Source organism: Bidens hawaiensis, unplaced genomic scaffold (assembly GCF_021521415.1).
Source record: "Bidens hawaiensis isolate Kalapana, Puna unplaced genomic scaffold, B.hawaiensis_p1.1 tig00036796_1, whole genome shotgun sequence".
NCBI classification, from domain to species: Eukaryota; Viridiplantae; Streptophyta; class Magnoliopsida; order Asterales; family Asteraceae; genus Bidens; species Bidens hawaiensis.
This window is the reverse complement of record NW_027496424.1, coordinates 151,310-177,116: the sequence shown is the minus strand read 5'-3', so window position 1 is coordinate 177,116 and position 25,807 is coordinate 151,310. Positions and strand designations below refer to the sequence as shown.

The following is a 25,807-nucleotide window of genomic DNA, read 5'->3' as shown; positions in this document are numbered from 1 at the left end:
CTCGGGCCGTTTTCGCCATCGAATAAAATCATGGATTCTCAAGTAAGCAAGGTGGGCCCAAAACAGTTGTAGAATGTTAATGGGCCGATGCTATGACACTAAATGGGCTATAAAATTCAATTCGGAAACAAGTTGTATTGGGTATCCGTATTCGTCTCAGTGAGACATTTTGTCAAACACGTTGTGGGTGTGTAAACTGTAAACAAACATATCTATCCATCTCTGGTTGGTGGACACGATCCAGATTCAATAACTTAATTGAAATACACCAAACGAAACGAAACGACAAACAAATCGATCATCAGTTCTCCATGTTCTGGCCAGTTAGTTCAGCACCAATACCGGAGGATTAATTTATTATTTATTAATTCACTGACTCGGATACGCTACGCTGTAATCCACTCCAACAAGAAGCTTCTTCTTTCGTTCATTATTGAGGATTTGAATACTGGGTGAATGCATGAGAAACACGAAGATTCAAAACCGGAAATGGCTCGAGAGTTGTGGAATCTGCGATTTGTTATTGTGTTTTTGATCGGTTTGGTTATTGTGTTTCTTACCTTCTCACCGTTCTCTCAACAGGTAATTGCTTGAACTGAGTTAGGTTTGGATTATATTGATTATTTTTCGAGCTATTTAGGGCACAAGTTGTCTTTAGATTCAGTTTTTTGATCTCAATTAGGATAATGATACAACATTAGGGTTTACAGTTAGGATTGTTTCTGAAGGGTTGGGTTAATATACATAGTCTTTGGAAGGGTGTCAAACGGACTCCGATTGAACTCAAACTAGCGGCATTGGAGCTGCCTCGTCAAACTCTACAATACTAGATTTTAGGTTTTTGCTTTTCGATTCCTAGCTTGTAGATTTAGAATTTATGTTCAGATCATGTGTCCTTTGATGCGTCATTGGGTTTTTTGTTTATTTTCGTCATTGTGTCTGTTTCCCTCACCATTGTGTTATACTAACCAACATTGTGTTATAATTTGCAATCCATTGTGTATTTGTACCCTTTCTAGATTTAGAAGACTGTCTGTTTCTGATATATAAATTATTATGACTGCTTTCAGGATTATTGTCAATTTCTAGCTTTCTCCTTTAGCTTCATAGTTTTAACACTCACAAAACTTTTGACTGTTTCTTTTGACAATTTTGTGTTTTCACTTTGATATTACTATTAGTATGGGATTATATAAATTTTGCACGATATTAATATTACCACTATCCCACCGTGATAACCTGTAGCTCAAATAGCGTCCCTTGATCGCTATTTGATTTTGGACCGCTTTAACTGCATAGAACATAATATTTGTTAACTTTCTTTTACGTGTGACTTATAATTATATAGGAGGAAGATACAGTGGAGGAGGTGCATAAAATTACACACAGAGTATTCTTGGATGTGGATGTTGATAAGCAACGTTTAGGTATTGTTCTTTGTGTCTATATACAGTTGATGTTGTATTTTGACTAATGTACCCATCGTATACATTTTTCATTATATTATATTCGTGTATGTTATGTTCTAACCTTATATACTTATACTGTAGGAAGAATTGTTATCGGGTTGTATGGTGATGTTGTGCCAAAAACTGTTGGTAAGCTTTTAACCTTTTCTTTTCTTTTTTGTAATGTTAATGGTGCATTTTGCTTCTTCTTCTTGACCCCAAAATATTATTCATTTTAACTTATTCTTCATTGTTTTCATCTTTGCAGAAAATTTCCGTGCCCTCTGCACAGGTAACTATGGTTCCAACTTCTGTTAGATTTATAAGATTTTATTTATGAGAAAAAACCATCAAAGTTGCTATTAGTTTGATTTAAAGTAACCAACTTCTTAAAAGATTGATTTGAGGTAAATCTAAGTATCTAACGCAGTAACACCACAGCCGGCCAATTTTAATGTGTGACTGTTAATGTTTTTTATGTGATGCTTGAAAACCAAACTGGTTTATCTTAGTGATTACCTTAAGTCAAATGTTTAAACTTTGATGGTTGTTTCAGGCCAAACATAAGTCTGTTACCCAAAACATAACGACCAAAGTTCGCAACTCCTTTATGCGTATGGCCCTTTATCTTGAAAATTGATTTTGATATTGCCACATTTTGCTTTTTAATTGTAAACATTTTCACAAAATACTGAAAACATTGTGACTTCAAGTTCCAATAACAAAGTTAAATCCACGTCCAAACACCCTATATATAGAAAGTTATTTTTTGTATTTACATTTTCTAACTTTTTGTTTTTACCAGGCGAATTGGGAAAAAGTGCAAGTGGTAAACTGCTACATTATAAAGGGACACCATTCCATCGTATAATACCGGGGTTTATGATTCAAGGTGGAGATATTGTCTGTCATGATGGGCGTGGGAATGTATCCATATATGGTGGACCATTTCGTGATGAAAATTTCAAAATTAAGCAGTCACATCCAGGTTTTTGATTTATTATTATTTTTTTTTTACTGTTCTCTACATTTTTAAACTTTTGAATGATATATGTTAGATTATTCTGAAGCTATGCTTTTTTGCAGGTATGGTGGCTATGGTAAATTCAGGACCAGATTCCAATGGCTCACAATTCTTTATCACCACAGTTAAGGCCTACTGGTAAGTTTTTTGAGCTTGTACCCGAGTTTACATTTTTCACATAAATGGTTTGACATCGCCATTTCTATTTTCTGCTTTTAGCAATTTGTTAAAAGTCATGTGGTGCAAGTGAATTAATCTGGTTGTTGAAACTTCATGCGTTAGAAGTCCCAGGCCAAGTGGCCAACTATGTAGATTCTTAACATATAATTCATCCATCCCATTAAAATTGTAAACCATGAAAGGTATTAGTATTAGTCAAAATTTATTTATGCTATGTGCTGACACATTCTTTAAAAAAGAGCTTCTATATAATTTTAATGCCTAAAAAGTAAGAGTTTGTGGCCAAATTAATACCAATAAGTAAATTGGCAATGAGCCATGTACGGAACGGGTTTTGGTTATTCCAGTCCCATGCATGGTCTCATACTTGTCTAATATACTCATTTCTGGTCTTATTTGGTTAAAAATTTACCTGTTGCAATGCCCATACCCGAAAACCAGTTTTAAACTCACCTTAAAAACTGGCTTGAAATATTAAACACTCAACCACACTTCTGACAGTTCTATAAATGATTTCAACAAATTTCAACACTATTTATTATATTTTTTAAAATTATATAATATAATAATATGTTCGGTTACGTTGCGGGTAAATGGGTCCGGTTTATCAGGCAGGTATCATCTACAATACCATACCTGTTTCAAACCCGCGGATATTTTTATAGACTAATCTCGTACGCATTCGTCCCAAATGTGGATTTCGGGTTGGGTTCAGTTTTTCCTTTTCCCATTCAAAAAGCAGATTGTTATAATTTTGACAAGGCCTTACTCTAATCAAGGGTGTAAATGAGCTGATATGTAACTTCCAAAAGTCGAGCTCAGCTCGTTTATTATTTTTAATTTGTTTATATACATTTATAATTATTTTTATGCGTGTTTATAGTTGTTATTTTATATTTAAAGATAATATATATTATTACATTACTATCATAAATTTATCATATATTAATTATTATTATGCAAATATATATTAAATATATTAAATAACTGTTATATAATAATAGGAACGTTTATGTTTGCGATCCTAATCTAGCTTGATAAGTGAAACTCGGGCTCGGGCTCGTTTTTAAACAAGCTTTATTATTAGGCTTGAGCTTGAGCTTGAGCTCATTTAAGCTTGGCTCGATTCAAGCTTCTAGCGAGACGGTCTTGTCTTGAGTAGCTTACGAGTGGCTTGGCTCGGCTCATTTACACCCCTAGTGTAATGTATATCTTTTCAGGAAAATCAGCCTTCAAGAACAGTTAATATCTACATTTCCAATATGACATTGATTTCTTTCTCCAGGTTGGATGGAGAACATGTTGTGTTTGGCAAAGTGATAGAAGGGATGGATAATGTGTATACCATAGAAGGAAGTGCAGGCACTTATAGTGGCAAACCTCGCAAAAAAGTAGTCATCGCTAATTCCGGTGAAATCCCAAAAAGCGAATGGAATGTTGAAACACGAAGCACGACAAGTGAATCGTGACAGTTACATGACACATTTTTCCCATTATAATTGTGTTTCTTGGGGCTTTACTTTATGGATAGCTTTCATGTTTTTATATAATCTCTATCTACATTTTTTCTTGATGATGATGTCTTATAGTACAGTCATTAGAACCTTTAGACAAGTGCATCATTCATCTTTGCACTTTATTATTACTCATACATGTTTATTTTGTAGTAAATTGAGGGTTATAAGTATTGTTTTTATATGTATAATAAATAAAAAAAACAGGTAACTGAGCGGCCCGATCATAGACTATGGCACACATAAACTTTACTATCAAAATTGTAAATATTATTTGCGGGCCATTTTAAGATTCAGCCTGAGTACAGAACAGTCTGCATTTGATTATTGAAATCGACTTCAAACATAAACCTAGGTTAAAAAGGAGTTACCAGAAAACATATTATTAACCAAACAAATTCCTAACTAATTGCAATTGGATCATGGTCGCCAGTCTACAAGACAAACGCTGTTGACCACACTAGAAATGGGTTCTTTCTGTGACCGTCATCTGGCGTAAGAATTGGTGTTCCTTCGTCTAGGTAAAATGAAGGTAAAGTACCCAGGTGTTAGTTATTGAATGCCTTATTTTACTTTGTCGTGGAGTATTTATGGTGGATGAATTAGGGTTGATGTCATTATCACATGGCAGTGTGCCTGTGTAAACAGTGTAACCATTTCTGATAGTGACATGTTGAATTCTATTGGCTAACTTCCGTTTATGATGGTGACATGTTGACTTCTATCGGCTAACTTGAGCATTCCTTTTGCCATGTGGATCTTCCTTGCTATGTAGGTGTAACGGAATTTGTGGATTAGGTCGGGTACTTGGGGTCTGTGGGTTGAGTTCGGGTCATACCTCTACACTAGGTAATATAAAATATGACGTGTTTAAGAGCTATAAAGCAAGGGCCTTTTTGTCCAACCTTCAAGGTTGCCCTTACCTTGGGTTATCTAAAAGATGAGCCTGAGAAGATAATCGTGGCGTGGTCATGTAAACTGACTTCAGATATATCCTTAATTCCAAACACTAGGAGTCAACATGATGAGTTTTAAGTAGGTTCCATTAGAAAGATGTCAAACGCACATGTAACAGGCATGGCATCGGTGTTGATTTGGTGGTGTTGGTTCATCTCCATGAGGGATGTCTCTTTTACCTCTTCTTTCATTTGTTAAATGTCTCTTTGTGACTTGGATTTTAATGTTTGTAAACTATATGGAGAGTGTGTTTGGTGTACAATGCTCATGCTTAATATCAGAAAACTGTTTAAAAAAACATGGCTCTTTTTATTTTCTTTTGTGATTTTATCCATTTAGTCAGGTTGTTTTTCACATGATAAAACATTTAACTTGATAAAAATTAAGGAAACTGTGCATTTAGTTTTTACATCATTGCATCCATCAACTTAGTTTAAAGAGTTTATTGAAACATTTTTATAATCTAAGTTATTCAGTCAAGTGAAACAACTTTTAGAAAGTCATTTCTTAACGATAATTTTCTTGAATTCTTTTCATTACTTAAAACTGGTAATTAAAATTAAAATTCATATTTTAACATAGATATAGCAAGTTAATAATACGTCACATGGATGTAAGAGCTTATGTAATATACATGATTCAGGAGACCAACGATTAGAATATTGCTCAACTATATAAATTCCTAGACATTTCCATCGGGAACCTTTTGGTAACTTTTGAGATTGTAACAAATGTTTTTGGGGATTCATGTTAATATGATTAAAAAATTAACAAATGTTCTAACAAATAGATGACTTGATCATTAAGCAAATTAGGTTAAAGAAAACAATTACAATATATAATAGTAAATTAATTTTTCTAAAACTAGCTAACAAAATTAAACAAATTGATTGCATACTACTTATTAAATTAATTTTCTTTTTTATTTCCGAACCAAACTTGATAGAGAGCCTTTTCTAGATCGAGTGTTAAAGGTGCAGTGTTCTCGGATTAACAGATAAATCCAAAAATCATGTCAGACACAAGTTTTCGTGAGATGACATGATATGATTTTCCAATGACAAAATGACGATCCATATAACCTATATGAACTTATAACAAAACATACAAATGTATATATAGTAGTTACCTTTAACTTATACAATTTGATTCTTATTTCTCTTTTAATTTTTAATTTTGAAATATAATAGTGACACCTAAAAAATAAATGTAAAAACTAAACGGTTCAACAGGTCCGTATGTGAACTCCCAAATATAATAGACATGATCCATTTAGGTAATTGTCTTTGTTGATTCCACATAAAATTTTGTAAACTAACTCCAGTGCTGGCTCAACAGAAGTGTTGGGTTAAGATAGGGCTTGAGGCCCCTGAAAAAATAAGGCCCCCATTTAAAATTAACTATTTTTATATATAGAATGTCTACTAATAATGTGTAATTGATAAAAGAGACAAGTATTACATGCTAGCCTAGTGGTTTCCTGCATATTTCTTAACTTCTAAAGTTAGAGCTTTTCCAACTCCCACTCACTTAAGTTGTATATTTATTTTTGTTGATTATCCATATTATTTCTTATTTATTTTGTTTTCATTTTTCCTTAGCTATCTACCTTGAATCTATATTATATGCATCACCGCATCACGTTGTTTTCTAATTGAAAATCCAAAGTATTATAGTTTCATTTATAAAACATGATAACCCCTCGGTAAATTTTAAAATAAAAATTATAAATTCTACAATTTAATTTTTTTAACTCTTGGTAAGGGCCTTAAATTTTTTTTTGTTTTAGGCCACCAAATTTGTTGGGCCGCCACCGACTAACTCAAACATATAAACTTCTGTTACAATCATGGTTGCAGAAATTGATAGGCGCTACCAGGTAGGTCGACGGAGAAATTACGAGTACTCGGCATAGTCGGGAAGTACTTGGGAAATACTTGCCAAGTACTTGGCCTAGACGGGGTTTATTCGTCGAGTACTCGGCCGTCTAGACTGATTTTTACAACACGTACAGATGTGTCTAGGGATGAGTTTTTCGGTACCCGGTGCTGATGGTACCGATTCGGTACCGTCGGTATCAAATCGATACCAAGTTTTTAGTTTTCGGTATCGGTACGGTACTGGTACGGTTCGGTACGATACTGGTATTTCCGAATTTTACATGAAATACCGGTATCTAGTGGATACCGTACCAAATATTTCAAATTTTTTGGATCGGCATCCGAAGCTCATCCCTAGATGCGTCTGACCCTAACCCTAAGTCTAGACATGTTCCCAAAGGGAACAGAATACATCAGTAGCATGTTGTTTAAAGAGTATTTGACTAAATGAGTGCTTGACTTGTATATTCAAGTACCTAGTAACTTTTAACTTAACAAAATCATGAAAACTTGTAAAATAGTTTAATATAAAACCATGTTACAATCACGAATAATAATAAACTTAATAGGGTCTTAACTGATAATACATTATATATTAGTGTACCTTTTGGTAATAAACTTTTCATGAAAATTAACTACTTACGATAAATTAAAATAATGCATTATTTTTATTAAGATAATGGGAAATTTCCAAAAATCTTAATATATGATACACTAGATTTTATCCCCCGTATTACGGGGTTTGTTTTACATTATTTGTTTTTAATATTTATCTATGTATATTTGGATTTTAATTTTATTTATTGTAAGAAAGTTAATAATTCATATATTTGAGGTTTGATGATAAAATGGTTTCACAAATAAATGATATGTTATAATCCGGTTTAAAAGCTATCTAGGTTTGGTGATGCCCATTACCCATTTATTTTCTTTATTATAAAATTGTTTATTAATTATAAATAATATCTTTTTTTTCAAATAAAATAGGATATAATTTTTAGTATATCCCTATTTTATAAGATTTTCATATCAAATATTTTATGAGATTAATTTTTAATACAATGAGATGTTATAAACCGTTTAAGAGCTATCTGGGTTTATTGAGACCTTTACCTCTTAATTCAGGTCAAATGCGTGGGAAACCTTCATTTACAAATAAAGCAATCTGATGGCTTTAGAGAATTGTTGTTTTACATTTTTCGTTTTTTAATATTTATATGTTGGATTTTAATTTTCTTTATTGTAAGAAAGTTAATAATATACTTAGGGTTTGATGATAAAAGGGTTTCATAAATAAATGATATGTTATAACCCGTTTGAAAACTATCTGGATTTGGTGACCCATGACCCGCTTATGTTTTTTACTATAAAATTGTTTATTAATTATAAATAATATCTTTTTTTTTAAATTGGATATTAAATTTTAGTATATCCCTATTTTATAGAATTTTCATATCAAACAATTGGTAAGATTAATTTTTAATTTAATGAGATGTTATAACCCATTTAAGAGCTATCTGGTTTAGGTAAGACCAATACCCATGAATTTGGGTTAAATCAATGAGAGACCTCCATTTAAAAATCAAGCAATCTGGTGGCTTTCATAAAAAAGAGGAGCGACCACATCGCGACACGTAGGTTTTTAGGGTTTTCGTTTATACATATTATAGTTGGTAATTAAAGTGATAGAACAGGGACACTGTATAGGCGCCGACATCTTTGTATCAGTGGATCGCTTCACAGTTCCACGCATACGTGGATTTCTAGGATCTATCAAAGGGTAGTTTCGTCATTTATGAATTTGGCTAAGATTATCAATTTATCATAGATTTTCTGTACCAAAACTTGTCTAATGTTGGATTCTTGTCACACAATAATGCAACCCCTAAGATCATGCGGTACACTCGCGTGGAAGCCAGCAGGAGGTGATGTGGCAAAGAATGGTGAGCGGTATTCACTATTTCCCTCAACTTTACGTGGTGAGAATGGTTCGGGCAAACTATTCTACTCCATTAGCTAAGATGATAGATTTTTATTGGTTTACTTTTTATTTTTATTATTTACAATAAATTAAAAAAAAATTGAATAAAGAATGATATGCATAATATAAGTTGAGATGACGCTCGCTAAGACACAAAATAAAGAACGAAGAATGATATATATGAATAAATTAGTGGCTAAGAGCATTCTCATTCCATCTTCTATCTCCAAACAAAAAATTATATTAAAACTTATTTTATTTTCTCTCTCTATTTCGATTAAATAATACTTTTTATACCTTTTATTATTACCTTTTCTCTTTCCTTCACTTATAACAACTTTCAAAATATATTAAAAAATTATAAGGGATGAACAGTAACTTTTCAAATATACAGAAAAATCACTACTTTTTCTAAAATATAAAAACTCTTCACTCACAACACCCTGAATCACTCTCTAAATTATAAAAACATCTCTCACATAATATAGAGGGTTGAATGAGAATGCTCTAAGGCTTTATTTCTTAATTTTTTTAAAGGCTGAATATATTAAAATCAAAACAAGAACCTAACATACGCCAACTTTTCTAATTCGAAGTAGATGTCTCGTCTCTTTTATAGGTCATTTAACTCACGAACAAGTTAAATCTATATTAACTATTCTTATATGTTTAAGAGTTCATCTCTGATAAAATTTTACCTCTACATTAAATATAAAAAATGCAAAACAATTTATGGATCCATTTTATTTCATAAATAGTCAGAAAGTATCTTTGGAAATACAAAACATAGCATGTTTGTTATCTATTTTATAGCGATCATATATATTTCATGAAATTTTCTCTAGATATTTGGATATATTAGTGTCTTTATCGAAAAGGTAAAGTCATCAATAAAAATGAGACAATTTGTTATGATTCTGCTCACATTTTAAAATTTAAACCGGTTAAAATTCAACTCTCAATGTTAACATATATTAAAGAAAGGAAAGCTTAAAATCTGGTAAAACATCCCATTTCAATGATATATAAAATGGAAGACGTAGGCTGATCCTTTGAAGCACATACTTAGGTTAGGTACTCTAAAGTCTAAACAAATATCAAATTTAAGGTTTCTCATAGCCAATTGAAGGAGCATGTACGAGTTGCAACTTGATGGTCTCGCTTTATGTCATATATGTTTGCAACGATTAAGATAAACAAAATCAAATTGGATTAACTGAATAGGTAAAGGTCATTACTCATTAGTGATGGATGATGAATTTTAATATCATTCCCTTCACATTTCAAAAGTTATAAAGCGATTAAAATTAACTCAGTATTAACATATAGTAAAAAAATGAAGGATCAAAATCAGACCTAACATCTCATTTCATTATAGCACAAAAATTAAAGAGGAAGGCTAATCTTTTGAAGCACACCAATGCACCATCATGATATAACTAATATCATATTTAAACTTTGTCACAGTTGAAGTGCACGGATTTAAGGGTTGCAACTTGAGGTCATCATTTATATTTATAGTAATATTTTTGCTACTATTGACGTAAGAAAAATCAAATTAATATCCAAACATTTGGATATCTCAATAGCTTTACTGGAAAGGTAAAGTCCTTAGTAATGCAATTTGATATGGCTTAATTCACAATTACAAATTTGAATTAGCTGATAATCAACTCTCAAGGTTAATGAACGAAAAGCTTGCAACCCTAATGAACATCTCATTTCAAGGAATTATAAAAATGAAATGTAAAAATGAATATTAATATATACTTATTTTATATTTGGTCATTATAATCATTTATATAATATTATATCAAAATATTAATTATACCTTGTTAGATGAGTCATATTATCCTTAAATTAACTAATAAAGAGTTTTTCCTTAGGTGTATATAAAGAGGGATAAAAAAAATATCATAACCTAATAAAACACACATACAATTTCGTATGCCATATCTCCCAAAGTGGGTTCCTCTCAATAACCCTAACCCCATGCTTAAATATACATCTTAAATGGGAACTCGGTCAATGACAAACATGTCGACTACATCGTACTCTGCTACGATTACTACTCTCCCTGTTGTAACAGGTTCATAGGTTTATTATTATTCATGTTTTCTATTACTTACATGAAGAACTGATTAACATGTCGTATCAGAGCGATGTTGATTAATCAGTTCTTAATGTTTTCCCAGAATCTAGAATCCAAACCGGAATACATGGTTTATATTAAACCTAATTTTTGTGTTTTTGTTTTCGTTGATGCCTAACTGGTTTTAATTAAAAAAGTAAGTAATAAAGTTGTTTATACATGCTAAAGTTCAATTTTAATAAATCCTAATTTCAAAATCTGTTAAATATCATGTTCAATGTTTCGATTCAAGAAAAATCTAATAACTTAATCATGAACGGTTCATTAAGGTTCTTGAAACTGTTCTTGAGAATCATACTAATTTTTTATGAAAATTATGAATTTTAGTGAAAAGATTAGATAATTTTGTTTCCTAAAATTATGTAACTTTATCTTCAAGTTTGAATAAATTAATTGTTTTATCTATTATTAAACATAATTGGAAGATATGTTTACACCTTAAATTTTGAAATCAAATCTAATAATATCTTTTATAATTTTGAATCAAATCTCATCGAGTTATTATAACAGCGGATTGTGAATGTTAAAATAGATTTCGGGTTTTTCTAAAATAGTTGTGTGAGCTAAAATTTTCGGAAACTAAATTACCGGAAACTCCATAAACCCGAAAACTCATAAAATTTCCTAAAACTCAAGTTTTTTTGGAAACTCTAAATTGCCGAAAACTCACAAACCTGGAAACTTAAACATTCCCGTAAACTGAACTTTCCTGAAAATGCAAGATTTCCCGGAAACACCTAATGTACCGGAAACTAACTTCTTTTCCGGATTTCAATCCTGTAGGCTAAAGAAATCCAGAAAAATATTTTGCTATTAACCAATAAAAAAATGTTTTGTAAATACTTAAATATTATAAATTTTTACAAAACATAAAAAGCATAACTTGAATGACTTTTGATGTATCACTTATGTCCGAAGGTGATGTGTTACATCTATCCTATCATGCAAATCTAACTATAACTTTTGTTAGTTTTGCCTAACAGGATACAAATGTATCACTTCTGTCCAAAGGTGATGTGTTACATTTATATCAAGCGGAACTAACCCGTGAATAATTAAAAAATTATTCTCTCACTTTGCCTAAATGTTACAATTATTTTGCATATACACTTAAATAAATTTTAATTATGTCCAAAGATGATTTATTTTTTATTTAAGTATAACTTTAATACAGTCTATTAATTTGATGTTAATAATAGACATATCCCATCTCAATAAAATATAACAATCCTTACATTAATGTTAATTTAATGATCATAAATTTTAGTCTGCCTTACTGTTTTGGTTAAAAATTACACAAGGATAATCAAATAACCAAACTTTGTATGTGACGTATGATGCTTGACGAGGTAAACGTAATAATGAATAAATGTTGCAATTGACACAAGGATTTAGCGAGGAAAAAACCAGTGATCCTTAGAGGAACTCCAACAAAAACCCTCGGGAGGGGAAAACTATGACCTCAATTATATTAAGTAAAAATTGGTGAATACAAGTGTTGGAAGTACTTGATCGCTGCTATGAATACAAAAGAGTGTATACGGGTGTATGCATGTGTCTTATGCGGTCTAAACAACCTCTATTTATAGTTACAAGAAGGATAATATAACAATAGCAGGCAATAATGAGCATTAATTGCCCCGACGAGGATCTTGAAGCGGTCACAGTTTGCATATCTGTATCATAAACGGGTTGTAACTCCCTCAAACGTTCATAATCTTCAATGTTGGCCCAAGTCTTCAGCTAGACATTAATTTATGACCGTTTCCTAGAAATCATGAATCATACACACTGATGTTGTGGCCCTTTTATAACCATGCCTAGAAATCATGAAAGATACTTCGTTTCTTTTATTGACGATTACAGTCGGTATGCTTATGTCTATCTTATGAAACACAAGCATAAAGCTTTTGAAAGGTTCAAAGAGTTTCAAAACGAAGTGGAAAACAACTCGGTAAAACGATTAAAATACTTCTATCAGATCGAGGTGGAGAATATCTATGCTCGGAGTTAATCAATCATCAAAAGAGCATGGAATTGTTTCACAGCTAACTCCACCCGGCACACCCCAGCATAATGGCGTGAGCGAGAGGAGAAATCGAACCTTTCTAAACATGGTCCAATCGATGATGTGTAGAACTAACTTGCCTCATTCCTTTTGGAGCTTAGCCTTTATAACCACCGCCCGCATTATCAATCTGGCTCCGACTAAAAAGGTAAACAAAACCCTATATGAGATATGGCATGGGTGTAAACCCAATTTGTCTTACCTTAGAGTATGGGGATGTGATGCGTATGTCACCAGTGATTCTGATAACAAGCTTGATCCTCGTGGCGTAAAAGTTGTTTCGTCAAATACTATAACCAAGGCGGATATTATTTTTTCAATCATGATACAAATTTGATTTCTATCAAAAGGAACGGTCACTTCCTCGAGAAGGAAATTCTTGATCGAGGAACTTGAAATAATATTGTCGATCTTGAAGAAATTCGAGAACCACAAACAATCGTTGAGGAAGTAGAAACGCCTGATCAAAAATATGTTGTTGCAGATACATCATACATTATCACGAGCGTTCGCAGAAGTAGTAGGAATCAGAAAGAACTAAATAGTCACCTAGGGCATCTAGATGGTCCCGAAGTCCTAGTAGCTAAATCTAGTGTTGAACTTGCTAACTACAAATCTGTGGTCTTAAATCTGGAATATGAGAAATGGCAACAGGCCATGAACGCCGAGATACAATCTACGCATGACAATCAAGTCTGGAACTTGGTTGAGCTACCCCCCAAAGGTCGGGCAGTACGGAGGAAGTGGATTTTCAAAAGAAAAGGCGATATGCAATGTAGAGACCTATAAAACACGGCTAGTCATGAAAGGTTTTACTTAAACTCAGGGTATTGACTATTATCATACTTTCTCGCCCGTTTCTATGACTAAATCGATCAGGATATTGCTTGCCATAGCCGCATACTATGACTACAAGATAAGGCAAATGGATGTCAAAACCGCTTTTCTTAATGGACACCTTTTTGAAGATATCTATATGGTTCAGCCTAAAGTTTTTGTTGATCCAAAATATCCTAATAGGGCGTGCAAGCTAAATAAGTCCATTTATGGACTCAAACAAGCATCTTGCAGCTAGAATCTTCATTTTGACAAGAAAATCAAAGAGTTTGGTTTTATCAAAAATGAAGATGAGCCTTGTGTTTACATAAAGGCTAGTGGGAGCACTATATCATTCCTCATCTTGTATGTGGATAATATACTAGTCATTGGAAACAACGTTCCTATGCTTAAAGAAGTCAACCACTGGTTGGGATCTTGTTTCGCAATGAAAGATCTTGGTGAAGCTGCTTATATTCTAGGAATCAAGATTTACTGAGATAGATCTAAGCGGCTTCTAGGGCTAAGTCAAAGTACATAAATAGACAAATTAATGGCACACTTCTCGATGGATAACTCCAAGAAAAGAGGTGTTCCCATTGCTAAAGGAACCGTGTTGAACAAATCAAAATCTCCATCAATGGACATTGAAACTTAGCATATACAAGCAATTCCATATGCTTAAGTGATTGGTTCTATCATGTATGCTATGTTATGCACTAGACCTGATGTCTCGTATGCTTTAAGCATGACTAGTCGTTTTCAGCAAAGTTTTGGCATTGCCATTGGATTGCAGTTAAGAACATTCTAAGGTACCTGAAAAGGACCAAGGATATGTTCTTAGTGTTTGGAGGAGTGGAAGAAGAGCTCAATGTAAAGTGTTACACTAACGCTAGCTTACAAACTGACCAAGATGATTCTTGCTCACAATCATTCGTATTCACTCTTAATGGAGGAGCTATTTACTGGAAAAGCTCCAAGTAGAGTGTGGTGGCGGACTCTACCACCGAATCTGAATACATTGCTGCATCAGATGCTGCTAAGGAGGCTGCTTAGATGAAGAAATTAATCATTGACTTCAATGTGGTTCCAAGTATTCATAAACCAATTGAGGTGTTCTGTGATAGCATAGGTACCATTGCTCAAGCCAAAGAGCCTAGATCTCATCACAGAGCCAAGCACATTCTGAGGAAGTTCCACCTTATACGGGAAATACTTGTAACATATCGGATTTTTCGTATTTGTTTAAACCGATTCGAGAATGTAATTCGGATCTTTCGAACTATTTAAAACTTGTATTTATTGATATTAAACTTGGTTTAACTTATTTTATAATTTTATAACTTTAATTTATGCTAAATAACCCTTAACAGCCTTTAAAATCGCTTAAAATGGCTAAAAATCGCATTTTCGGGAACTGCATGGACTAATTTTGCCAATTCTTTCCTATTTTAGATTAAATTAACGAAACTTAAACTCCAATAAATGTTATAGCTGGTGAAATTTCGTTTTCTTGGTGTCCAAGCAAAAATTTGTTAGTTATTGTACTAGATATTCTCATTAAATAGCTTATTTCGTTTTCTAATCGGGTGAATTACTTCATAAAGAAGTTATAACTCATAATACTTAATCCAAACATATCTCTAAACCCTAAAAACTACTGGTTTCCAGCCACCCTCTCAAAACCCACTAAATCCCTCTCATCTTTTATCATCTTCTTCAAGAATTTATCAAGTTCGTGTTGCTACGCTGACTTTCAAGTTCAAGAACTCTTTGACCATGGTTTTCTCATCCTTCTATTCATCTCCGGGGTAAGTTGTCTTCTTCAATATTGTAGATTTTTATCTTTAGAACAAAAGACCTCAATCAATTTTTCCAACCAAGGGAGTCTCGGTGGTCAATTGGACTCAAATCCATTTAAGGGCATAATAGTCAACATCTTTGACTAGTTAATTTCTCATGCTTTTGGTCGGAACCGACTTTCGGTCCAGAAGACTTTTATTTTCGTAAAGAGATTTTAAGATTACTGACTAAAACCCGACTTCTGACTCGTTGTTCGAATTCTGGTCAGTACCAGCTCGCTTAAACGTTTAATTTAACATAACCGGAGTTCTAGACATCCGTTTGGAACCATTCCAGCAGAAACGAGTTCATTTTTACTCATATTTTCTTACCTCAAAGTTTCAGGTTCATTTGGTTTATTTCATTTGACGCATTAAAAGACGATCTAATTAATACTTGACTCGTTTATCATTATTACTATTCACTTGCCTTCGATTTAAGGTGAGTTTTATCATTCCCCTATTTTACTAAGTTTTCACAAGTTTTGGGGACATATGCGTACTTATTCGTATTTCGTATTATCTATATATCACGAAATAGCAAACGTATAATTGTGTGTGATTGATCAAATATATTTGTTACTTGCTTATTTGTTTACTTTATCGCATTCGGAGAGGTCCAACATATTATCATTTATAGTATGGCCATTACTATTAACCCGTGCCCGATTCACTTGGCAACAGTCTTATTATTATTTGCTCATGGTTGACTTACCAACGCCCGATTCGCTTGGCAATGGTAAATTGACACCTTATTTGCTCATGGTTTGATTTCATTACGCAATTTATTACGTTTTGCTTATTTATTTTATTTGTTATATTAATATTATATCATTGCAAAAACTGGTGATAATCTCACTCAACATGTGTCGCTGACAAACTCTATTTTCTACGCATATGTAGGTTGCCTTTGAATTGAAGTTTGACGTGAAAAGGACATCTAGAAAAGGCCATAGGGAATTTGACGAATATTATATTTATTTTATTTGGATTAGTTGTTTTAAACTATTTATTTGTGTTTTGAATATTTGTGTACTGTATCTGGAAATAATTAACTTAATAGATATTGTCACATTTTATTTATGATAGTATCTTCGAGCTATGAACAATCGGCTCATGCCCCGGCATTTACGCCTTAGGTTGGGTGTGACAATACTAGAATGATAAGGCATCATTATAAGTAAAGTAGACACAGATCAAAACCTAGCAGACCCGTTCACTAAGCCATTGACTCAGGACAAGCATGACCAACACAGGGATGCTATCTGTCTTAGATTAGCAAGCCGTTTGTTTTTATTTAGGTGTTGTTTGTTTTTGCTTAAAAAGTCTACAAGGGGCTTATGTCTGCGGGCGCGCAGATATAAGCTTCTGAAGACTGTTTGTTTTATTAAAAAAAAAGGTCTGAAAAATGCTTTTATGGTCTTAAAAAATAAGCTATTGTTTAACTTATTCACACTTCTTAACATCCTACCAACACCCAATTCCAACACCACCACCACCAACCGTGCACCACCACCACCCATCGTTCGCCGCCACCACCGTCCTTCATTACCACCCACCCATCGTCAGCCATAACCATCGTCCATTACCACCGCCCATCACCGACCGTTTGCCACCACCACCATTACCGTCCACCCTCACCACCAACCGTCTGCCACCACCACCACCACCACCGTCAATCACCACCACCGCCCACCGTCGGCCACAACCATCATCCACTACTATCACCCACCACTCACTGTCTGCCACCACCACCACCCATCGCTCTCTACCACCACCACCGTCCACCACCCACCACAACCATCCATCACCACCACGTACCATCCACCACCACCACCACCATTCACTTCCTACCACAATCGTCTACCATCAATGGTCCACCACCACCCACTTCCACAGTTTGTACACCAGCACCAATTATTTTAGCAGTTTGCAGACGTTAGATGACTTCTATCTACCGTGATATGTATGATAGGTAACTAATTTTCAGCTTATGCAGACGATATCCAGTTTATAAAACAAACAATATTATATTTCCAGATTGCAGACCTTTAAACCACATCTTCAGTTGCAGATATGAAATCACATTGCAACCAGTTTTTTTCTTCAAAAACAAACAGACGCTTAGTATTTGGATGTATGAACATTTAAGCAGTTATACTCTTCAGTTCACTTTTGATTTAATGGTTAAATGCAAACATTGAATATTATAACTGTGTTCGATTTTAATATGTTTAATCCATGAAAATTGTATTCTAAATTATCCGTAGTCAGTCAAACTCATGAGAATGACTCTAAACTTAGACTATTCTGACTTTAGACTCAAGGAGTTGATTTCCAAACTCACAGACCTCATTATGAATGACGTTTAATGTAACTCGCATCAAATCATCTTCATAGATCTTAGTCATAAGATGTTTTTTATTTTGGTATACTCATTTAGTATCCTCTGACCAGATATGCATACTAGAACTTTCGTTTACCGAAGAGTATTCTTTGATCAGTTTCAACCGCTGTCGCGTAACTGTCTGCCATAAAGACATTGGTTGGGAATATTTTTCACACCCCACCCTAAGGCGGAAATGCCGGGGCGTGAGCCGATTGTTCACAGCTCAAAGGTGCAATAATAAAATAAATGAAAATATCTATTTAAGTTAATTAATTTATTCCAAAAGTGCACACAATATCCAAATATGACAAAATAATCCAATTAAGTAAATATGATCCAAACATAAATTTAAATAATGATTTTCTTCATTAAACCCCAAGGTCTTGTCTAGGTGTCCAAACTTCAATCTTCAATTCACACGATAACCTGCATATGCATAGAAAATACAATAGAGTTTGTCAACATAAAGTTGAGTTAGATTATAACTAGTTTTGGAATGATATAATAGAATATGATAAATAAGCAAAATGTAGTAAATTGCGATAAATAAATCAAACCATAAGCAAGTAGTTAGATCGTTGCCGAGCGGATTGGGTGTTGGTCAATAGTATGATCATACTACAAATGAGAATATGTTGGACTCCTCCAAAATACGAATGAATGAATATTAGCACATAAGCAAGCATGTAACACGTATATTTGATCAAATCACACACAGTTACACGTTTGCTATTTTGAGATATATAGATAATACGAAATACGGATAATACGCATATGTCCCCAAAAATTGTGAAAATTCAGTAAAATAGGGGAATGATAAAACTCACCTTAAATCAAAGGCAAGTGAACAAATATAATGATAAAAGAGTTAATAATTAAGCGAGTCATCCACTAACGCGTCGAATGAAACAAACTAACTAAACATAAACTTTGAGATAAGAAAATATGAGTAAAAACAAACTCGTTTCCACTATAATCATTCCAAACAGATGTTTAGAACTCCGGTTACGTTAAATTTAAGATTTTAACGAGGACCAGAATTCAAACAGCGAGTTGAAAGTCGAGTTTTGGTTAGTATCCATAAATTTATTTACGAGAATAAAATTCTTCTTGACCAAACACTGGTTTTGACCAGAACTATGAGAAAACGAATTGTCACACTTGTTGACTGTTTTGCCCTTTAACGGGTTTTAAACAAAGTGACCAGTCAACACCCTTCAACCATGGAAATTGATTGAATATTATTGACTAGGAAATATGTATAAACGATTTTACAGTTTACAATTTACCCGAATAGTGGAAGAATCAACCAAAAAGAAGAGTCAAAGGTCGATGTATAAGCAAAGTCAATCGTTTTAGCTTGAATCTTCATACAATAATACAAAAACCGGAGGATTTTATGAGGAACAGAAGGGGTGACGGTTGAGGATGCTCTCTTAGGGTTTACATTAAGTTTGTGGCAGGTTATAATGAGTTGTTCATATAGAGAACACTAAAACAAACTATATTTAGTTAATTTACTCGTTTAAGAAACCGAATCAAGTTTTAATTATCAAATCAACATTACAAGCAGTAAAGTTCATTCTTGGGCAAGGGGTAATGAACATGGACATGTACTTAGGCTATATTAGTTTTCTTAGGGCTTAAAACATTTGATTTAGTCCAAAAATAAGCGATTTACATGCTAAAAATGAACTAGGAAAGAATATCAAGCATATGATCTGATTAGGTGGCTCATAGCGTCGTGCGGCCACCCCATGGTGGTGCCACTGTGCAGCGCTCTAGCCCTTAGGGGTTAGGATTTTGATTTTTATCAAGTTTGGTCCTTGTAGTTTGAAATTAGGCTAAATATTGAACCTTTTATGCTTAAAACAAGAAATGAACAATAGGAAAAGTATAAGGGGTATAAAATGTAAAATATAACTATTGAATACTCATAAATGCTCGATATTGTTATAGATAAAGATCCGAATAATGTTCGCAGATCGGGTTATATGTAAAAGAATACAAGTTTGAATAATCCGAGATGTTACAATATTCTGAAGTTCAGAGGGAATTGTATGTAGTCAAAATGGGATTATGTACTCTTATGTAACATCCTAGAAAAATCCCATATTTATTTTGGACTAAAAATGTCAACTTTGAAAATTGAAGAATTAAAAATTTTCTTACAACAAGTAAAGAGAAAGAAAAGAGATAAGAAAAACAAAGCATCTCATGTTAAGGAAATGAGAAAAAAATTCCATCCCACATTGAAAAATGGAAGAAAATGGTAGCATTCCACTTGGGTAAAAATAAGAAAGGGAACTTTCATCCCACATGGAAAGAAGAAAAGAAATGGAAGCTCTTTATAAGGAAGAGAGTTTTCATAGTAATTTTCTTATGTGGCTAACCACTCTCCCTAGTCCTAGCGAGTAATTGACTTTTCTTCTTGAAGAAGAAACCTATGAATCGATGTTTTTTCATAAGGAAGAAACCCAACGCATGATTTGTAAATACATGAAAAGACTACGGGTCTAAATATTTTATTCAAAAAAATGATCAATCAAGGTTTAAACCTATTAAAACCAGACTAAAGGTCTGTAGCTGGATCAAGAGATGATCCGAGTATTTATATAAACCTATTTTATTATAGGTCAATCATCATTCACAAAGGTTTTCAAACGAGATCACCATATCATTAAGAAAAGACAATCGCAGGTGAATATGTTAAACCTTTTACAGTCAGTCATTAAGATAAACGGGTTGTTTGTCTTTACAAGTCAGTCAAATGTTTATATGAGATTACGTGATCTCTAAATTTGTAACGCCCGTTAATTTTCGGTTCAAGGATTCAAAGCTTGTAAAACATGTATAATTCTCGGGACTTAACCGACATTTTCCGGAAACCTTTTCGACATCCCGGTACGTTAAAACACTTAACTTTCCTTACAAGTTGCCAAATCTTACAAATTTGAGGGGCTGATGAAACATTTTTATATTATAACAACAATAAAAAAAAACCCTAACCCTAAACCTCTTGTCCTATCGGCGCACCAAGGCAGCCCCCCTCCCCTTTGTTCGTAGACTTCTGATCGATTCCAAGGCAACTAGGAGTGGTTCAAGGTATGTACTACAATCCCCAACACTCCCTTTGTCCAATCCTTTTTGCCTATTCGTTTCGTATGACAGTTTTCGACTAGGGTTCATTTGACCCGCTTCCCATGGATAAAAATTGGGGCGTCTGGTGTAGAACGACTCCCAGGTATGACATTTACATCATATTAAAATTTCGGGGTCATTGAAGGTGTTTAGGTCGGTCAATTGATTTGAGTTCGAAAACTAGGGTTTATCGGGTGTAGAATCGTCAATTTTTGAGTTTGATGCGTTAATCGATTGAATTACCAACTGAATCAGTTTTCATAGCCCTAGAGGGATTTAAGGGCCGTGGGAAAATTATTTTTTAGTACTCGGGGCTGATTTGGTTGGTGATTAGACAATCGAGTCGGTTGTGCGCGAATTGTTGTTTAAACGTTAATTTGAGTGTTGTGAAAAGGAACCGCCAACCATATCAACTCGGGTGACATAATTATGATGCATGAAAAGGTTAAGATGGGAATTTGGTCCATTTGGGGCTGATTTTCTTGGAAATTGGTTTAAGGATTTATTACGCACGTATTCGACTCGATTTGAGTACCAACCAGTGATTTGTGCATCATGGTTAGCCCCGACCATGATCATAGGGTGGGTTTGGTTAATGAAAGGTGTTAGGGGCTGAGGTAAAGTAAATGAGTATGAGCTAGGCCTCGGGTCAAAACTATTGAGTTTGGACTGTCCATTAGGCGAGTGTGTTATTACGGTCTAGTTTAGTAACGCGTTGTGTACAATTTACAGGCTCTTACTTGTGAGTGTGCACTTAGAGATTTCCTAGCTCGTTGCTGATGTTTGGTTGATTTCAGGTGAGTTCATAATGCCCTTCTTAACTCTTTTTAAGTTTTGGGCTAGCATGCACACCTAAGTGATTTTACTTGATGAAACATTTAAACTATTTTATATAGGCTTGCTAGTATATGGTAGGCATTGGGATGTTATAGTATGTATGTGTGTGTGTGTATGTGTGTATATATATATATATATATTATTGTATGGCCTATATTTGGCGATGTTGTAGTCGTATAGACTACGGATGTTACGTATGCCTACTTTGTGTTTGCATACGTTGATGAGATGTTACGTGTTTGGGTTGTACGTTTGCTCGACCCTGATGTTATTACTTTGATGTTATATATATATTTATATATATATATATAGGGATGTACTTATAAGGATGTTTATATATATGTATGTATATATATATATTTAAGAATGATTATTTATCAATGATGATGGCTTAACTGATGTACTCCTTTTACTTTTAAACTTTTGAAATGGCTACTATGATTACTACTTATTGATGTGGAAGGAAGATTTCATTATTGAACATTTTATTTAAAAAGTGTTATAAAATATAATTAAATTGGTTTTGGGCAATATTCCCGGGATTTTGGGAACTTATTTTATTATTTATGTTTTTCGCTGAATTATACTCTAAATTGGTTATTTTAATGAAATGAATCATTTTTAAGTTTAAATATTTTTATAAGTGTTTTGAATGAATACCAACTGTGGGGTTCCCGGGGTTCGGGGCTTACAAGTTGGTATCAGAGCCATGGTTCGAGGGATCCGAGCATCCCCGAATGCTTGGACTAGAACTGTAAGAAAGAAAGAAACTACTATGCCCACCGCGAGTAGCTGCACGCTAAGAGGTAACTTGAAATTATTTAGTCATTCCTTTGAATTTGAAAGTTTCCAGTAAGTGATTAACTGTTTAAGTGTTAGATAGAAGGCTAATGTGGTTAGGGCAGGGGGTGATTAGGACGGGTGGGTAAAGTAAACGACTAATTACACTTGATCAACGTCATTAGCAGTTTACCCTTACCTTACATATTCTAAATGCCACTTGTACCTGACTATATTAAAATTCTGTCTTTGTAGGGATAAGTCATGGTTAATACTCGAGAAGCTAAGAGAGGTGGGTCTAGTGTTCGTGGTCGTAAGCCACGTGCCGAAGCCGAGAATGAGATTCCTACTTCCCAGCAGGAAGCCCCGATTCATGAGGAGGGGGATAACCCCGCCTTAGATCCTGCTATGCGCGCGGAAATCACGGACGAGGTTTACCAGGTGCTCCATAGCGCCATTCCCGAGATCGTTGCTGAGGCTGTTAGGGCCATGGAGGAGTCTATGGTTGGTAAGAGTTCGGGTAAAGAAAGGAAGGGTGGGGAGACGCAGGTTGATGAGGAGGAAGAGGTGTATGTGCCGAGTGGGGATGAAGACGAAGTGCGGACTGTTAGTGTGTCTACTCGGGGTTGCTCATATGGTGACTTTAGGAAGTGTGACCCCCCTTCTTTTGATGGTACTAAGGATGCGTTGGCAGCGCATCAGTGGGTGAGGGAGATGGAGGCCGTTTTGAGAGTCAGTAAATGTAAGGGGGATGACATGGTGATGTATGCTACTGCCTCTTTTCATTCTGAGGCACTGTGTTGGTGGGACAACTTGTCACAGGAGATGGGTGATCGTTCGATCAGGAGGATGACATGGGATGAGCTGAAGAAGTTGGTTCTTGATCAGTTTTGTCCTCCGCATGAGTTGGATAAGATGGAACAGGAATTCTTGACCTTGGAGGAGGGTAGTTTGACGCATCGGGAGTATACCATGAAGTTTAAGCAGATGGCTCGTTTATGTCCCGATTTGGTTACTCCTAAGACAAGGAAGACATGGAACACTAATTCGTACGGTAAGCGGCCCGGGGGAAACAATTTTAATCCGTCTGAGAAAAGGGTGAAGATTGAGACTTCTGAGTTTAAGAGGGATGCGGTGTTCGGTAATTGCAAGAAGTGCGGGAAACCGCAACAGGGGGAATGTGAGAGCGGGTCTGGCTCCTGTTTTCGTTGTGATAAGGCGGGACACCCCCATTTCGAGTGTCCGACGTTGACTTGTTTCTGCTGTAAGGGTTCCGGTCACTTGGCATCAAACTGTCCTACCAGTAAGGCGGGGGGGGGGGGGTCCGGTCAGGGGACTTCCTCGAGGGGGAAGATGGAAGAGAAGCCGAAGGCCAGGGCGAGGGCCTTCAACATCTCCAAGCGGGAGGCGAAGGATGATGCGGATGTTGTTTCTGGTACTTTTCCTTATTTAGCTTTTATTCCACCGTTATAGTTTCTTATTCCTTTGGAATCGTATGTGATGATCATGTAGCTAAGCAGTAGTATAGTATTACCCCAGATACCTTTTTACTTGTTGAATTACAGGCGTCAGTCTTATTTGATTCGGGCACAAGTAGAAGTTTTGTGTCTACCGCTTTCTGTTCCTCGTTGAATAAATCACCCGAGCGTGTAGTCGATGTGTTTGAGGTTGAGGTCGCCGTAGGAAAATCCGTTCCCGTGTCTAGGGCTGTTAAGGGTTGTTCCATCGAGTTGTCTGGGTATAGATTTCCTGTACGGTTGTATTTGATGCCGCTTGGTTGTTTCGATGTGGTGCTTGGGATGGATTGGCTCGCGAGTGTTGATGCTTAGATCATTTATGGTCAGGAACTTGTTCGTCTGAGGGCCCCGATTGGGACCCAAATTACGGTCTTTGGTGACCGGAAATGTAACATCTCGAAAATACCCCATTCAAGTATTGGGCTAAAAATGACAATTCTGAAACTTAAAGGGGTTAAAATGAAAAATTTGAGTTTCCAGACCCATCGCGCTACGTGATGGGTGGACAGATTTGATCATCGCGCTACGCGATGCCATTCCTTAGAAATTCTGAAAAAGGGGGCGCCGCGCTACGCGATGGTCCAGGATAAAAAGGGCAAAATGCTACGCGATGACCACATTAAGCAATCAGGGACACATCGCCAACCACGTGTCAACACGTGGCAGCCTCTCATGGATTGCGGCGTCGCTACGCGATGGCTGTAGGGAAAGCCCCATCCCGCTACGCGATGGTGGGCAAAACTCGCCTATAAAAGGGCAGCTACGGGTTCAACCCATTTCATCCTATTTTCACATTCACAAACACACACTTAGTGTTGGGAAGCGTGCTAGCTTTGCCGAGAAGTTCTGAGGTCCGTTTTCTTGAAGTTCGTGCGAGAATCGGAGTTCTGACGCGTCGTAGATCAGTTAAACGAATAGGAAACAAGGTTATCCCAATCAAGCCGTCATTCTGTATTAGTATTAACATTCCCGAGTACTTATTAAGGTAGGGGTTTTGCCTAAATATTATTTTATTATTTTATATGGCTTAGACCATAGTCAGAGGTATAGCCCAAAACCTTGATCATCATTATTATGATTATAAATGCAAAGGTTTTTGTTAAAATGATGTTTCTTCATGATTAAGAAACATAAGCTTTTATATACAAGCAGATATAGTAGTTTTGTAACGCCCGTTAATTCCGGTTTCAAGAATTAAAGCTTGTAGAGTATGTATAACTCTCGGGACTTAACGGACGTTTCTCGGGAGCCTTTACGTCATCCCCGCTACGTTAAAACACTT

General features: G+C 34.9%; 1 protein-coding gene across 1 annotated transcript; it reads left to right on the top strand.

Moving 5' to 3' along the window:
* The first annotated feature begins 456 nt into the window (after positions 1–456).
* LOC143588819 (peptidyl-prolyl cis-trans isomerase CYP21-1-like) lies at positions 457–4,163 on the top strand. Its single transcript, XM_077069731.1, has 7 exons — positions 457–582; positions 1,349–1,427; positions 1,551–1,598; positions 1,717–1,740; positions 2,254–2,436; positions 2,535–2,610; positions 3,938–4,163. Exons 1-7 carry the CDS (start codon positions 457–459, stop codon positions 4,119–4,121), a joined length of 720 nt encoding a protein of 239 aa, XP_076925846.1. The 3' UTR covers positions 4,122–4,163.
* Positions 4,164–25,807: the final 21,644 nt, after the last annotated feature.